Source organism: Malus domestica, chromosome 09, assembly GCF_042453785.1.
Source record: "Malus domestica chromosome 09, GDT2T_hap1".
In the NCBI taxonomy this organism is placed as follows: Eukaryota; Viridiplantae; Streptophyta; class Magnoliopsida; order Rosales; family Rosaceae; genus Malus; species Malus domestica.
In genome coordinates this window covers 3,605,320-3,621,550 of record NC_091669.1, presented here as the reverse complement: position 1 = coordinate 3,621,550, position 16,231 = coordinate 3,605,320, and the positions used below count along the sequence as shown (strand labels likewise).

The 16,231-nt window shown below is 36.9% G+C and overlaps 2 protein-coding genes across 2 annotated transcripts; one reads left to right on the top strand and one right to left on the bottom strand.

Annotated features, from left to right (window-relative positions):
• Nucleotides 1-1,681: 1,681 nt before the first annotated feature.
• On the bottom strand, nucleotides 1,682-8,693 carry LOC103442381 (CSC1-like protein HYP1). The gene is made up of 11 exons (XM_008381164.4): nucleotides 8,467-8,693; nucleotides 7,275-8,265; nucleotides 6,929-7,087; nucleotides 6,144-6,207; nucleotides 5,828-6,037; nucleotides 4,951-5,139; nucleotides 4,258-4,556; nucleotides 3,901-4,177; nucleotides 3,224-3,499; nucleotides 2,407-2,640; nucleotides 1,682-2,154 (listed from the first exon to the last, which is right to left on the bottom strand). The coding sequence occupies exons 2-11, from the start codon at nucleotides 7,556-7,558 to the stop codon at nucleotides 1,996-1,998; spliced, it is 2,151 nt and encodes a 716-aa protein (XP_008379386.2). The 5' UTR covers nucleotides 7,559-8,265; nucleotides 8,467-8,693; the 3' UTR covers nucleotides 1,682-1,995.
• Nucleotides 8,694-9,081: 388 nt separating this feature from the next.
• Nucleotides 9,082-11,889, top strand: LOC103405807 (probable disease resistance protein At5g63020). Its single transcript, XM_029107573.1, has one exon. The coding sequence runs from the start codon at nucleotides 9,082-9,084 to the stop codon at nucleotides 11,887-11,889; it is 2,808 nt and encodes a 935-aa protein (XP_028963406.1).
• The last annotated feature ends 4,342 nt before the right edge of the window (nucleotides 11,890-16,231 follow it).

Below are 16,231 nucleotides of genomic sequence, written 5' to 3'. Positions count from 1 at the left end.
CGTGAGCTAATTCTCAAATTTTTATTCAGTTTTGTAAAGCTCTGCAAATGCTATTAGGAAATTATTTTTCGTAGCATTTTTCCGCACCATAAGCTTCTCAAACGTGGTGTAGGACATTTAAGAGATGTTATGTGTGTCAGATAACCGTTCACAATCCTATGTTCGAATTTTTTGAAAGAAATTATTTGTAAATTATATCTACAATTATGAAAATATCTAGATTAATAAGTTATCAACTTTGTTGGGTTGGTTAGTATTAAACAGTTAGTAACTTTGTTGGATTAGCGGATGATATGACCTCATAAAAAGCACAGGTTAGCAAGAACACACCAGTGAAGAAGATTTGGGACAAAAAACACAAAGAAAAAACAAAAAAGGGGGTAACAAAGATCAAATGGGGTAGCAAATCGAAGGTACTGTACGGCGGACATAGACAAAGGAAGAAACGAACGAGTCCGAGAGAGCCGAATCTTTCGACTGTTCACACTTTGAAGTTAACCATGAAAACATTAAAAATTAAAAACTAAATAAATTACCTTCAACCTTAAAACTTTGGATACACGACATGTCATGAGTTAGATTTTTACCGTTGATGAATCGCATGATGATGATTAAAAGAGGCTAAAATACCTTTGTGAGTCTTCTCGGCTTCCTGAAGGTGAACTATCGTGACAAAGGCACCAACTGGTCCATTATTGAGAGGAAAAAAAACCTTGGATACAAATTTATGATAAAAGTAAATCGGTAGGGATACAATAATTTGTATATATACCTTGGTTAATGCATCTATCACGTCTGTTTAACGTTCATTTAATTATGTTTTTACTGCAATTGACGCTTTGCCGCAATGACGAAAAACAATCATACTACACACCATGATATGAGTTCCACAACCACTGATTTTTCTTTCTGCTAATAACCAATTATGTAACCCGTCATTGCTATCGCTATCTAAAATAAATTGTGCCCATCAACTTCTATTTATTTAATTAAGAATTACAACTACCTCTACTTTTGCACGATTTACGTCACTTTTCTTTTATTTTTTCCCCCTCTTGCGAACAAGAGAAACGTAGATTGGACTGCATGTCATGTGTTCATAATCCTGATTAATTTTAAATTAGAAAGAAGATAATATTATTTAAAGTTAGCATAATTGCGTAAAGTGAAACCTAACTGTTGATCATCCTTGTTGCTCCACGTGGAGGCCAGATAGCATGCCAAATGTCAGCATCTTAAGCTTCCATTTTTATAAATGTTGCTGTTTCTGGCAAAGACCAGAAAATTAAGAAGGAAAAAATATGAGTGCGCGACATAATCACATAAATTATAGGTAAGGTTGACAAATGTCATGTTTGCTCACGAAAAAAAATATATACATATATATATAAAAACTAAAAGTCTTAACACTTTTAATCTGGAAAAATGGAACCGTTCCGACGTCCAAGAACGTTGTAGAAGTTGTGTTTTGAGTTGACAAATGGAACTTCAGAACCACCCACAATTTAGGGTTGGCAGCCAAAAGTCAGTTAAGTTAGTTGTGAACAAAGTATACTTCACAACTGTTAACGGTATATCAAGTCAATCACATACTATCGTGTGGTATTTTAAGTTCAAGGATAAAAATATCCTTTGACACAACAATGTTTGCATGAAAATACACGTTTTTAAGCCACGGACATCAATAAAAACATAAATGATATTATCAATATTACAATGATAGTTAATGAGACAGTAATGAATTTAATCATTGAATACGTTACAACTCAATTGCACTCCTCAACATTAAGCGCTGGTCTGCGATGACCAAAATCACTTACAGAGAAACACATGAGAAGTGCTTCTTGAAAAAGACACATGACTAAACAAGCCTAACTTAAAGGTCACGTATTTTACACACGGCTAACACGTGGCACAAGCTGTTTCGTTCTTTCTTTTATATTTTTGTACAGACAGGTAAATTCGTTTTTATGTAAGAAGACAAACTGCTTACTTTCAGACTCCAGCTTGAAGAAGGGGAGTGCTGTGTCCATCAGTGCTTCGCGGATGCAGCATTGGCATCAGAGCTGGATCCCTGTAAGCAGTGCTTAACTTTTCATAAAATGTAGAGATTCTACGATCGTTCTCGTCTTCTCTATCTTTCTTTATCAAACACTGCATCAAAACGCGGTAATGAGGTTCTTATATACATGCCAAATCGTCGGCTGAGATATATATTCCTTTAGTTTTTTAATACAATGAACCAAATTAAGAAGATTATAACCAATTCGACATCACTGTCAGATATCCATGGTCTGATGAGATAGGGTATATGCAGGATAAGAACCAGATTTGGAACATTGACTAACTATAATTCCGTTACAACTGAAATGAACGATAAAGTTGACAGCATCAGTGCAGACATACCTCAGCCGGATAGGCTTTGAATATTGGAAGGAATCGTTTGCGGCAGTACTCATTGAAAAGAAGCGTGAGAATCGGAAGAGGAATGGTCAGACTGGAAGCTAAGGGAACCTTTTTGAGCCCAAACATTCCAATTGCAATGATGTGCATCAGCACCAAGGCAAAAATTGTTGAATTGTGCACTGTTGGCCAAAATTTTCCTTCGGTTTCATACTTAGGTGCATATACATTCAGAAACTGTTCAAAATTGTCAATATATGTCATCAGAATATAAATAACCAAAACTTGTTAGATACAACGAAAAGTACAATAAAACTTTGATCAACGACCAAATACAAACTTAGATGGTACAAAATACAAAGTAACGTCGAAGTGTCAGCCTACTTTTTGATTAATAAGTTAGCAACTCAACTGAATAGGATCCTATATGAGCTTCTAGATCACTAAAATGAACACAAAATTCAAGATGTAACAACAAAGCGAAAAATTGATCATGCAGAAAGCTTCCTTGTCTGAGGTTTGGAGGTGCAAGAGGAGATTGGGGTTGTACCGATTTTTTAATTTTATTTTTCATCACCCTGGCACCAATATTTAGTCATGACACAACCTACATTTTGGAGGTTCTGTCTGATCCATTTGAAACGCTAATAGGTACTAAAAAGAACCCAATACATTGCATTTGGACTTTTCAAAACATGAAGTTGTGTTGTGTCCTTAATACCTACTTCCCACCCATGTCCATCTTCTTTCTAAATTAAATTATAATTGGTTTGTTATAGTTAGAGAATAATTTTTCACAAAGAGAGATCATCCAACTAACCTGGTTACGGAAGATTATGTATCCCAGACAACAGTAAACCAAGAGGAACGGGAGGATTAGAGGAGCTAGGAAGAAGTATGTTATTCCGAGGAGTTCAAAAAAGAGAACTCGAGGAATTTCACTATGGTATGGAATTGAAGGAACCTCAAATTCATCATCTTTTCCTGAAAATGGTCTTTTTATGATACTCCAAATCAGGGGACTCACGCGGAAGAGTTCTGAGGCTAGAAGACTGGTCCATCCAGATGTCACAACATATGCAATGAAGAATGATGCCTGCATCCAATATAAGAATCTATATAACAACCTTCATCATGAAATTTGTGATGCAAACAATTGGTTTCAAAAGTTAAAGATATAGCATTTCAGCGGAATCTCAAGTTTACCAGACAAATATAGTAATATAAGACCATAGAAGGACCACGGGGTTTTGGTTGATAACAAATTTTATTTACATTATCACCAATATTATAAATTGATGATGATTGAGGATAAGTTTTTCAAAAGTTATGTATCAGGAAAAAAATGACCAGGAAGCAAAATTCAAACTTCACAACTTTGTGCGAACCCTTTAAACAGTTACACAACGTCATGAAATTGCAAAAAGCAACTAAAAATTAGTATGATTATTCTAGCGAGAGGAGAGATACATGCTAACGTGACATATGTATTTTTACCTGTGCTGGAACAGCATCAGCAAGTATCCCTGGAATCTTTTTGGGCTCCAGAAAGATATTGAACCGATAGAGAACTGTTCCTGAAAGTGTATTTGCCAAGAATATATTCCATATTGTGAACCACAACATCTTGCTGCATGCACTTTTTTGTATCTGACTGAAAGAGATGTATCCTTCCATGGAAGACAACATTATCATGACGGGTGGCACAAAAGAAAGGAACAATTGGAGAATAAGACTTGGAAGATATCCTGTTATGACTTCACTGACAACTGTTCTGAAAGTCAAGAAAATCGTACGATTCAGCAGATCGTAAATAAAACAGTAAATTAGTAAAAGTGATAAATTCTCACTTACAGGTCCAGTACGCTTTTCAGAAACGGAAACCAGGTTTCCAACTGCTCAAGATGAGTAAGGCCTTGCACAATTACAACTGGAATGAGGAACAGAATTGTAAGAGCAGTATATGCAACCACTACCACCAGCTTGGAGATCCATCTTTTTATAAAAGATGCAGAAAAGAAGGGCCAGTGAACATCCTGGGGCTCCGGGGCCATCTCGGTAACCCATTCTGTGGGATTTGCTCCTTGTTGAATGTGTAAAGCTACTGCAGCACCAAGCCGAGACTTGAACGACACAAAAGCAGCTGCAACTTCCTATAATTAATATTTTGGGCATTTGCATCAAATTTCATGTTATTATAAATCAAACAATTTCAGAAAAATCTATTGGAACCCTGATCTTCTTTCCTCTAAATTTCCGATATGTCTTTTACAAGTCAACATGTAGCTATGCATGTTTATTCATGCAATTCGTAAAGTTGCCATAACAAAAATAATAAGAGGAACAGTGTGTGTTACTCATTTCTATTATTTTTCCTGAATACTTTTGTTTCACCTCTACAACAACAACAACAACAACAACAAAGCCTTATCCTGCTAAGCGGGGTTGGCTGTTTGCTAAACGAAGTCTTATGCAGAGGAGGACTTCTTTAATACCATTAGCAATCAATTACTATCACTCCTTTGAAATAATTAATAGCATGAATACCTTTCCTGCCACTGACGATTGCTCCATTCTCACATTATCTTCTAAATCATCCAATTTCTTTCCATAGTGATCTAAAACATCAACTTTGCGTCCAGATAGCCCCCAAGAGCCATCACGCCTTAATCTTTGCTGAGTATTAGTTTCTGATCTCAGACGCACGAGCTTTCGGTATAGCTTCCCCGCATCACTCTACAAGGAAAAGAAAATGAATTGTTCTCATATCTCATTGATAGAGAAATGTTAATTGTTACAATTTTGTTCAAATGCTCTCGGGTTTGATGTTTTAGAAACCAAAAAAATATAAGGAAAACTAATGAAAAGGGCTTCAAAACTTTGAGTTTTAACGATAAGGACAAAATAAAGGGTAAAGTGAATAGTACTAGGATTGACTTTTTAGTGTAAAAATGTGGTTTTTCGTTAAAGTGAACAGTACCGAGAGCTTTTCGTTAAAGAGGTACGACTGATAGCCAGGTAGTGTGGGATGAAGCCAGTAGAAAGGGACTCTGAAGTGTGACGTGTAATAACCTAAATAGGATACACATAGTAATTACAGAAGCACCAAGCGGGGCCTTGGAATACAACCAAAAAATTAACTCGTTGGGGCTTAGTCTGATACTCATCGAAAACTAATTAATTAATTAAAGGTTGTGAAAGCTTAGCCTCGTAAAAATTAAAAAGTCAATCCAATGAAGATGATGGAGCTCGAGAACAAATTAATTCATAAAGCTTTTGTTTTTCAGCAAAGAATAATGAGGTACTGAGGGTGCATAAACAGATATGATGTGTTTGATTATCTGCACACATTTCCAGGACCATACAATAAAAAATGCATTTGAGCATAAGCACATATCAGGATTATACATGACAGAATGCTTACAGTGAGACGTTGGAGTTTGTTAGTTCGACGAACCACTGAATGTGAAAGATACGTAGAAGGATAATACTCCGTAAAAAAATTCTCAACAGTTTCACTACAGCTGCTCCCAGATGAGACTGGAACAGCACGAACTAATACTGTAAACTGATGAGGCTGAGGTTTGGATGAATAGAAGTGAGCAATTCTTTTCGATGAGATAAAGCTATACTCCTGCAGTTATAGTCATCAAGTTGAAATCACAATTGACTCTTTCTTTTCGACGAAACAGAAAATTGTGATGGAATAAGCCATGAAAGAGAAACAAAAACCGACTTACATAATAAAGAAGATAGCAGACGACTCCAGTGAAAATGTATGCTGCACAAAAGTGAACCCATAACCTTGGGGAAACCGAATCAGATAATCAGGGTACCTTCAGGATAATTTTACTATGCCTGCTATATAAATAATAAAATGTACTTGAAAAAGATCTAGCAACAACAAAGAAGTCCACATAGACGTACATGATGAAGTTATTTTGAACAGCAAGTGAGAAAGTTATTCAACCAACATAAGTCTAAATCTGGGTATGAGCTTGAACAACTTCACTCTCACCTCCTAGTCTATGAATGTACAAGCACAAAAAGTAAGAGAAAACTCCAATACAATTGCCGATCTCTGGCACAATATATCCAAAGTAAGCTTATATTTAAAAATTCTCCCAGAGAAATTAGAAGACACACCAGAGACCTATATCCAAATGTCAACCCATGTGCAAAAAACTGCTATCCCGCCTTTCGTTGGCTTTAAATGTGCAAGCATATAGGAAAGCATACAACTTGGATACAACGATTGCCAAGGGAAATCCGGTATATCCTAGGTTTTTCACTTTGAGCAACGCACTAACTTAAAATGCCATAAACTCAACAGAATTGGAAGCCAACGAAGACGAAAAATTACTGCATTTGGGGAACAATGTGTCGAAATATGAACCATAAACAGAGTTTAGCTAATGCAACAATTAACCAAAACAGTAATAACAGACATTGTTCAAATACTGCAATTTTATGTCAAGTAAAAAACTTTGGTCATCAAAATTCCCACAGTGAAGTAAGTAATTACCATTTCGAGCCAACATTCACATTCGAAATGCTGAAGGAGTCCAAAGACTTGCTGGGCAAATTCGAAATATCAAAATCCCTATTCAGCTGGTTCCCCAGATAATTTATCGGAAGCAGAACCAGAATCCCAACAATCCCAGCAAACCCAAACACTCTCAAACTGCATCAAAACAAAGAAATAAAGCCCAATTCAAAATACTCACCCAAAATTAATCTCAACACACCCAGCAAACCGAAATACTCTCAAACTCCATCAAAATTAACAAAACCAAACTCAAATACGCACCCAAAAATACTCTCAACACACCCAGGAAGCAGCACATCACCATTTTCCTACCCCCACTAACCTGAAGATAAAAATGCGCATGAAGACGACAGCATCCAAGCTGGTGACTGACAGAAGCTCGTCCTCAGAGGGCTGCCACGCCCTCCGCACCCAACCCGCCGTCGGCAGCAGCCGCTCGAAATTGAACTTGTTGCTCTCCTCCAACTCCTCCTTGGCCGCCACCGAGCGCGGCGAATAGACATTGAGGTAGCTGGGTTGCTTCCTGAGTATTGAATACAGAGTGAAGAACAAGAGACAGAGGGCGAGATTGATTCCCACCGACGTTAAAAGCGCCGAAACGATCATTTCTTCGGAGCAAATGGATCGAATTCAAATGGGCACAGTTCAATTTTCGAACTTTGATGCAGTTGATTGGGAAAGTGATGAACTTCGAGCAGGAAGCAACCGAATTTTTGGAACTTTGAGCAAAGTTGAGGGGAGAGGGGAGGGGTAGGATGGAGATTTGCTCCTGAGAGTTACTGTGCAACGGAAGGTATCCGACTTTGTTTTTCGAAATTGACGATTGTACCCCTGTGTCCGCGTTGGCTCCCGCCATGTACCCTTGGGACTCATTTCTGTTCAACAGAATGAAACGCTCCTTCGATTGCGTTTCGACAGCGGCCGGCGCCGCCTCGTCATTGCCGCCGTCCAATAGACCAGTGTTCTTAAACAAAGCTGAACGCGAGCAATCAGCCCTCCAACTCCGCCGAGAGGAAGCGGAACAAAACCAAGGAGATTGCGCGCCCTCAGCTAACAGTAACAAATATGGGACCTTTTGATGCCGGGGTTGAATTCGACTCGAAACTCACCATATTCAATCAATGTATGTAGCGCATATTATGTTACGCGGGAGAAAATTCAACACTGCACGCATAAATTGGGCGTACTGGTCATGCTGGAAAGACCGGTGTGGCGACAATGTTCTTGACTTTGCATGACAAGAATGTGTTTTATGAACTCAAGCAAAAAGCAGCCAAGAAGGGAACTGATTGAGAGTAGTAGTTATGTTCCTCCTGAATTGGCAAAACATGCGTGAGGATAGCTTCAAAATTCAAGGTGGTACAGTTTTGATCGACCTCCTAGATCCTAAGCATAACATAACTATTTAAGTTGTGTGATTGTGAGCAAAAGGAGATGCCAAGTGAGATGCATGGTAGTGTTTTAGGCAGGGGCAGGATAAGGAATTTAAACTTGTAAGTCATAGTAGCTCTCACCTTGAGGATGTTTAAGAAGGAGAAATTTTTAGTGTGACGGTCATACATATTATAACATGAGTGAATTGATAGTACTATGACCATCACACCAAAACATTACTCAAAAGGAAAGCAGACTGGGATACGGGCAGGTGGGTTCAGTGCCCCTTGTTTGGAGGAAGGCGTCTGCAACTTTCATTGTTGTGGACATGAATCAAGCATTAGATTAGGGTGCGCAATTTCCTGGTGGAACAAAACCAAGGAGACTGCGCAGCACTTTACATGTTATAGTTAGGTGGTCCTTCAGTTAAAGTCTAGAGACGACTTGCGACCAGCATTTGCAACCTCTAAACTGAAGTCTTTGCAAAGACTTCAGATGAGGCCTTGTCCGGTTGCTCCCACCACTCGCCACCACCTCCTGCTGGCTTCATCTATTAGTCCACTTGTACACTAAATTCCCGTAGCGTAGCCTTCGGGTGGTCCACCCACCTTCAATCCTACTCCACATATCTCTCGAGACTCTTACCCACGCCTGCCGGCGAAATATTATGATCTATCCTTTCTTAGCTACATTCTTCTCAGCAAAAGCTTAGAAATCACTTTTTCTTATTTTCTTTGAGTATTTCTCTGCAAGCAATGGGTAACATTGTCTCAATATCCCTGCCAAGCGATCCCATTTTTGATTCTTCCTGCTGGGGTCCCCTTATTCAACCACCAAAATACATAAGGAGGCTGAAAAAAAACCTCGAAGCTCTGGATCGTTCTTTTCGAGAACTGACCGCTTTGAAGGTTGATGTATTGAGAAAGGTTGAGGTTGCAGAGCTGCAGAGATCCATGAAGCGATTGAACCAGGTACAACTGTGGATTGAAAAGGTGGAAAAGATTGAGAATGAAGTCGCAGAAGTCAAGCGTGGTCGAGTTCAAGAAATTCAGAAATTGTGTTGCGGAGCTTACTGCTCAAAAAACTACTTGTCCAGCTACAAGTACGGAAAAAAAGTGTATAAAAAGCTGGCAGAAGTCGATGATTTAAAGAACAAGGGTATTTTTGCGGAGGTCGCAGAGGAAACCTTCCCGGCAACTTTAGTCCGTGAAAGACCTATGGAACCAACTGTTGGCATGGAATTTGTGTTTTATAAGGTTTGGAGCCAGCTAGAAGATGAACATGTGGGAATAATTGGATTGTACGGGATGGGAGGGGTGGGTAAGACTACCCTACTGACCCAAATCAATAACAAATTGCTCCATGCTGATTTTGATCTCGTGATATGGATTGTGGTATCCAAGGACCACAATGTTGAAACTGTCCAAGATAAGATTGGTGACAAGATTGGGTTTTCCAGCAACTCGTGGAAACAAAAACAGCAGTCAGACAAAGCTGAACACATCTGCAGGCTATTGAGCAAGAAGAAGTTTGTGTTATTGTTCGATGATATATGGGAGCCTATTGAAATAACCAAATTAGGGGTTCCTATTCCTAACCCGCACAACAAGTCTAAAATAATCTTCACCACTCGTTCGGAGGATGTATGTGGTCAGATGGATGCTCATAAGAAGATTAAAGTGGAGTGTTTGGCATGGGACAAAGCATGGAACTTGTTTCAGGAGAAGGTTGGGAGGGAAACACTTGGTATTCACCCAGATATTCAACGACTTGCTCAGACTGTTGCAAAAGAGTGTGGAGGTTTGCCACTCGCACTAATTACTGTTGGTCGGGCCATGGCTTGCAAGAAAACAACTCAAGAGTGGAACCATGCGATTCACATTCTGAAAAAATCCGCGCACGAGTTTTCAGGTATGGAGGATAAGGTGTTCCGTCTTTTAAAATTTAGTTATGATAATTTAGCCGATGAGAAGGTCAGATCTTGCTTCTTATATTGTGCTCTATATCCAGAAGATTTCTTCATATTTAAAGATGATTTAGTATATCTTTGGATGTGTGAGGCAATGTTGGACGAATATGGGAGTGTAGAGGAAGCAAAAAACAAGTGTTACGATATTATAGGAACTCTTGTTGCTGCATGTTTGTTGGAAGTTAACTTAGATATGGTAAAGATGCATGATATGATTCGTGACATGGCATTGTGGTTAGCTCGTGACTGTTCAAAAGAGAACGACAGTTTCCTTGTCCATACAAGTGCCCAAGCAGCGCCGGATGTCAAAAAATGGAAAACCGCAACAAGGGTGTCGTTGGTAGATAATCATATTGAAAGTATCGTTGAAACACCAAAATCTACCCAGTTGTTGACCTTATTGATTCAAGGAAGTTATATTAGCAGAAGTCCTCTCAATATGATTGTTGATGGCTTCTTCGATTACATGCATAAACTGCGAGTTTTGGATTTGTCTAGAAATGAGAAGCTAACCCAATTGCCATCTGGAGTTTCAAACCTGATTGCCTTACAGCATCTGAATTTGTCTAGGACTGGTATAAGAGAATTGTCGATCGAATTGAAGGCCTTAGTGAGGCTAAAATATTTGAACTTGGAGTATACAAATCAACTTAATTTTGTTCCACCAGAACTAATATCAAATTTTCACATGCTAAAAGTTCTGAAATTGTTCGGCTGTAGTTCTTCAGACAGAATTCTTTTTGGTGGTGAAAGAGCCCTGATAGAGGAAATCGAGGGTTTGAAACACCTTGAGGTATTTACTTTGTGCATACGAAGTAGCTATTGTTTCAAAAAATTGTTCAGCTACAACATAATAGTGACCAGCACTCAGTATCTACACCTCTCGGATGGCAAGAACTACTCAAGCGTTCTAGATATATCATCTCTGGCGGACATGAAACATCTTCGTGGCCTTCATATTGATGAATATCCTAACCTGGAAGAATTGGAGATTTATTGGGCAGGACAAGATCCTAATGATCCTCGGAACGCGATGATGAGAAACCAAAGTCGCTTCTGTGGCCTTGAGTACGTAGATGTATGCCGGTGCCCAAATCTCAAGGACCTGACATGGCTCGTTTTCGCGTCCAATCTCAGAATCTTAGAAGTGCGTGACTGCTCTGGGATGGAGAAAATAATCGATTTGGAAAGATTTGGTAGAATGGCAGGTGCGGTGAAAGAACAAAATGCTTTCGCAAAACTTACAGATCTGCATTTGGATTCACTACCGCGGCTAAGGAGCATATATGGCAATGCCTTACCATTTCTGCATCTCAACCAAATCTTGGTATATGAATGTCCGGCGTTGAAGAAGCTGCCACTCAACTCTACCAGTGCCGAACGATGTAATCTCATTATCAGGGGACAGAAAGAGTGGTGGAATGGCTTAGAATGGGAGGATGAAGTTTCTAGAAGTGTTTTTCTTCCCTACTTCTTGTTAGAATTCGGAGAGGTTCTCAGAACAGATTTCAAAGAAACTGATTTGGGGGAATTTTCAGATCATCTATTATTCTTCTCCGCAAGGAGGAAATATATATTGTACAAAGACTTGTAAAACAAGAAAGATGATTAATATACTCCTAATCTAATTACAATAGAAGACAAATCATAATACTTTATGTACATAAGACTTATGTTAACATTGATTCTGAAGTTGGTGCATAAGTATCTTTGGTAGGCCTGGCAAACAGGTCGTGTCTGTCGTGTTCGTGTCGTTTTCGTGTAACACCTGTTATCTTCACGGGTCGTGTCGTGTCACACCTGTTATCTTAACGGGTCCTTAACAGGTCGGGTCACTTTACCCAACGGGTAAAGTGACCCGACCCGTTATGACCCGTTAAGACCCGTTAAGAAAAATATATTTTTTTCTTAAATTTGCACATACCACACATTGCCACATAAATATTACTTCAAAACATTAAAACACATTTATCGTTTAAGTACTACATCTACACTCGAAAATAAGAGCTTAATAAAAAAAACATTCATACAGTACTAGTCAAATTTTTAAATTTAATTTAATATATAGATTCACTAACATTTAAGAGTTTATTCATACTTTCATTAAATATAACATAAGATTTTATGGTATCCACTATTGTAAATATTTTAAATTGAAGATCGAGTTCATTTATTGTATTCATATAGGGTCAAGGAGTGTAGCTGTAGAAAATCATCAAAATCGGAGTTAAAATAACCGTTAAATCGTGATTTTTCGTTTTATAACCGTTGAAAAGTTTTGTCCCGTTACTTGATCTCTTAATGTTTATTTTTTTCAATTTTTAGCGTATGTGATCTCAAAGTATATACAAACATGTTTGACGGTTGGATCGTTGAAACTAGTTTCGTAGAATGCGTATCCCATAAAAACAATAAATTCACTAATATTTAAGAGTTTATTCATACTTTCATAAAGTAAAACATAAGATTTTGTGGTATCCACTATTGTAAATATTTTAAAATGAAGATCGAGTTCATTCATTGTATTCATATATGGTCAAGGAGTGTAGATGTAAAAAATAATCAAAATCGGAGTTAAAATAACCGTTAAATCGTGATTTTTCATTTTATAACCGTCGAAAAGTTTTGTCCCGTTACTTGATCTCTTAATGTTTGTTTTTTTCAATTTTTGGCGTATGTGATCTCGAAGTATATACAAACATGTTTGACGGTTGGATCGTTGAAACTAGTTTCGTAGAATGCGTATCCCATAAAAATAATAGATTCACTAATACTCAAGAGTTTATTCATACTTTCATCAAGTATAACATAAGATTTTGTGGTATCCACTATTGTAAATATTTTAAATTGAAGATCGAGTTCATTCATTGTATTCATATATGGTCAAGGAGTGTAGCTGTAAAAAATCATCAAAATCGGAGTTAAAATAACCGTTAAATCGTGATTTTTCGTTTTATAACCGTTGAAAAGTTTTGTCCCGTTACTTGATCTCTTAATGTTTGTTTTTTTCAATTTTTGGTGTATGTGATCTCGAAGTATATACAAACATGTTTGACGGTTGGATCGTTGAAACTAGTTTCGTAGAATGCATATCCCATAAAAACAATAGATTCACTAATACTTAAGAGTTTATTCATACTTTCATTAAGTATAACATAAGATTTTGTGGTATCCACTATTGTAAATATTTTAAAATGAAGATCGAGTTCATTCACTGTATTCATATAAGGTCAAGGAGTGTAGATGTAAAAAATAATCAAAATCGGAGTTAAAATAACCGTTAAATCGTGATTTTTCATTTTATAACCGTCGAAACATTTTGTCCCGTTACTTGATCTCTTAATGTTTGTTTTTTTCAATTTTTGGCGTATGTGATCTCGAAGTATATACAAACATGTTTGACGGTTGGATCGTTGAAACTAGTTTCGTAGAATGCGTATCCCATAAAAATAATAGATTCACTAATACTTAAGAGTTTATTCATACTTTCATTAAGTATAACATAAGATTTTGTGGTATCCACTATTGTAAATATTTTAAAATGAAGATCGAGTTCATTCATTGTATTCATATAAGGTCAAGGAGTGTAGATGTAAAAAATAATCAAAATCGGAGTTAAAATAACCGTTAAATCGTGATTTTTTGTTTTATAACCGTCGAAAAGTTTTGTCTCATTACTTGATCTCTGAATGTTTGTTTTTTGTGATTTTTCGTGTATGCGATCTCGAAGCATATACAAACAAGTTTGACGGTTTGATCGTTGAAATTAGTTTCGTGTATCCCATCAAGTTCAATGGTGTGTATATATATATATATATATATATTTATTTATTATGTAGATTTAAATCTATTTATTTTGTACGTATAATTATTATAGTTTTTAGGGGTATAAAATTTAATTTAAAATTTAATATATATATATATATATAATTATTATAGTTAATATTTTGGGGGTATAATTATTATAGTATATATAATTATTATAGTTAATTATATATATATATATATATAATTATTATAGTTTTAAACTTTTTAGGGGTATAAAATTGTTAAATTAATATATATAATTATTATAGTATTTTTTAGAGTTATAAAATTATTAAATTAATATTCTGCTTATCGTGTATCGTGTTACCCACGTGTATACCCGAACCAACCCGTTATCTTAACAGGTGCTTATCGGGTTACCCGATAATACCCGATTCGTTATCGTGTCGACTCGAACACCTGTTAATTTCGGGTCGGGTCGTGTCGTGTCGGGTTATCGGGTCGTGTCAGGAATTGCCAGGCCTAATCTTTGGTGCTCAACCTTCATATGCTGTGAAAACAAAAGTCGATGAATCATGAATGCGTTTTCTTTCTGTATTTTGAATTGATTGAAAATTTTGGAGAATCCAGTACTAGATCATTCATTTGTTTATTTCGTAAGAAAAATATGTCATTCACCTGTTGAATTTAAGTTGAATGTCAATTTCTAAGTACCTAAACTATTCCAACAGTCCATTTCAGAATCAAACTTAGTCGAGCTTAAGAAATTAAGTCCGATAGAGTTTAAGAAATTAACTGATCAACAAAAAGAATCCAATCCCAGAAATAAACTCATAAACTAGCCAAAGTTGTGTTCAGTTACTTGTAAAAGAACATAATTATATACTATTAAAAGAATAAAGCAACGTTCCATCAAGAAAAATCAAAGCTAGATAAATTTACTAGCTCAAACTTAGGAAAACACACATAAAAACAAAAATAAAAGAGAAACGACATACACTCACGGATGGTGCGCCAGACGATCTTAGTCGGGGTACGAAAAATGGATGGGACCATGAGAAGGCTGAGTGTTCATACGCTTCTTCAAGAACCTCATATACTTCATGTTCTGCCTCACCACACAACTGCTCGCAGCAAACCAGCGTCGCACTCTCCTCGCTCGGAAGCCCTTTGGCGATGGTGGACGCCGTGCGACCTAGCATGTGGTGGCGGGCGCGTCCATCACCACAGGCTTTGTGCCGACCTCTGTCCCAGACACCATAGCTACAACCTCTCTGTAAGTTTTTCAAAGCCTAACGTGAAAGTGAAGAATGGGCGTTAGGGTTTTGGAAAGGCTGTTTTTTGTAACCCTAAACGTGTATACGTTATGGCCTTTGTCTTTGTGGTTGGTCTTCAGTTCGCTGGCTGCGAGCGAATCTATTTGTACGATGGAATCCAATTGACTTTTTGCCATCTGCCGTGAGACCTTTAACCACCAATAAGTTCTTGCCAGGTCAATATATGGGCATTATTCAAGCTTACTCATTAGGTATTTAACGTGGCAAAGTTCCAACAGAAAAATACATACGACACGAATACACACAAAAAATTAAGGATTTTGGTTGAGGTTTTATTTTCTTCCTTTGATGCAACCATATTTGTTATCTACGAGATTCAAACATTTAAAGGTTTTTCAAATATAAATGAAGACGAATATCATTATACCAAAAATACTTGTAATGATATATTTTTTTTTCTTTTTCTTATCGGAAGAAAAGTATGTAACAAATTGACACAATAACAGTATGATTTTTGAAGATCGAGTTGATGTTTACTCACAAAGTAAATTTTTAGCATGATAGTTTTTTTATTGAACACGTGATATTATCTACATTAAGGGAGATGGGGTGGCCGCTTACCCTCACAGTCGACTAGCAATAATGTGGTACAACTTTATCTTTGACGATAATCGAACCTAAGACCTCTCACTTACAAGTGAAAATTATAAGTGAAAAGGAATATCACTAGACCGTAGTACTAAGTGACATGATAGTTTAAACTATTTTTTCACATGATAATTTAGTTACATGACTTTTTAGAGGTATTTCCTTTAAACATAAGTTTATATGGAATTACAAGAATTTTCAGATTTATTAGACTTTATATTATTTTATTAGTTGTATTATGTT

Excerpts from the sequence above, each read along its gene's own strand:
- LOC103442381 (XM_008381164.4), bottom strand. The coding sequence starts at position 7,558 with ATGATCGTTTCGGCGCTTTTAACGTCGGTGGGAATCAATCTCGCCCTC. Across the intron at positions 5,140-5,827 it reads ACAAACTCCAACGTCTCACT|AGTGATGCGGGGAAGCTATA; the intron begins GTAAGCATTCTG and ends TTTTCCTTGTAG. Across the intron at positions 2,641-3,223 it reads ACATAATCTTCCGTAACCAG|TTTCTGAATGTATATGCACC; the intron begins GTTAGTTGGATG and ends AATTTTGAACAG.
- LOC103405807 (XM_029107573.1), top strand. The coding sequence starts at position 9,082 with ATGGGTAACATTGTCTCAATATCCCTGCCAAGCGATCCCATTTTTGAT.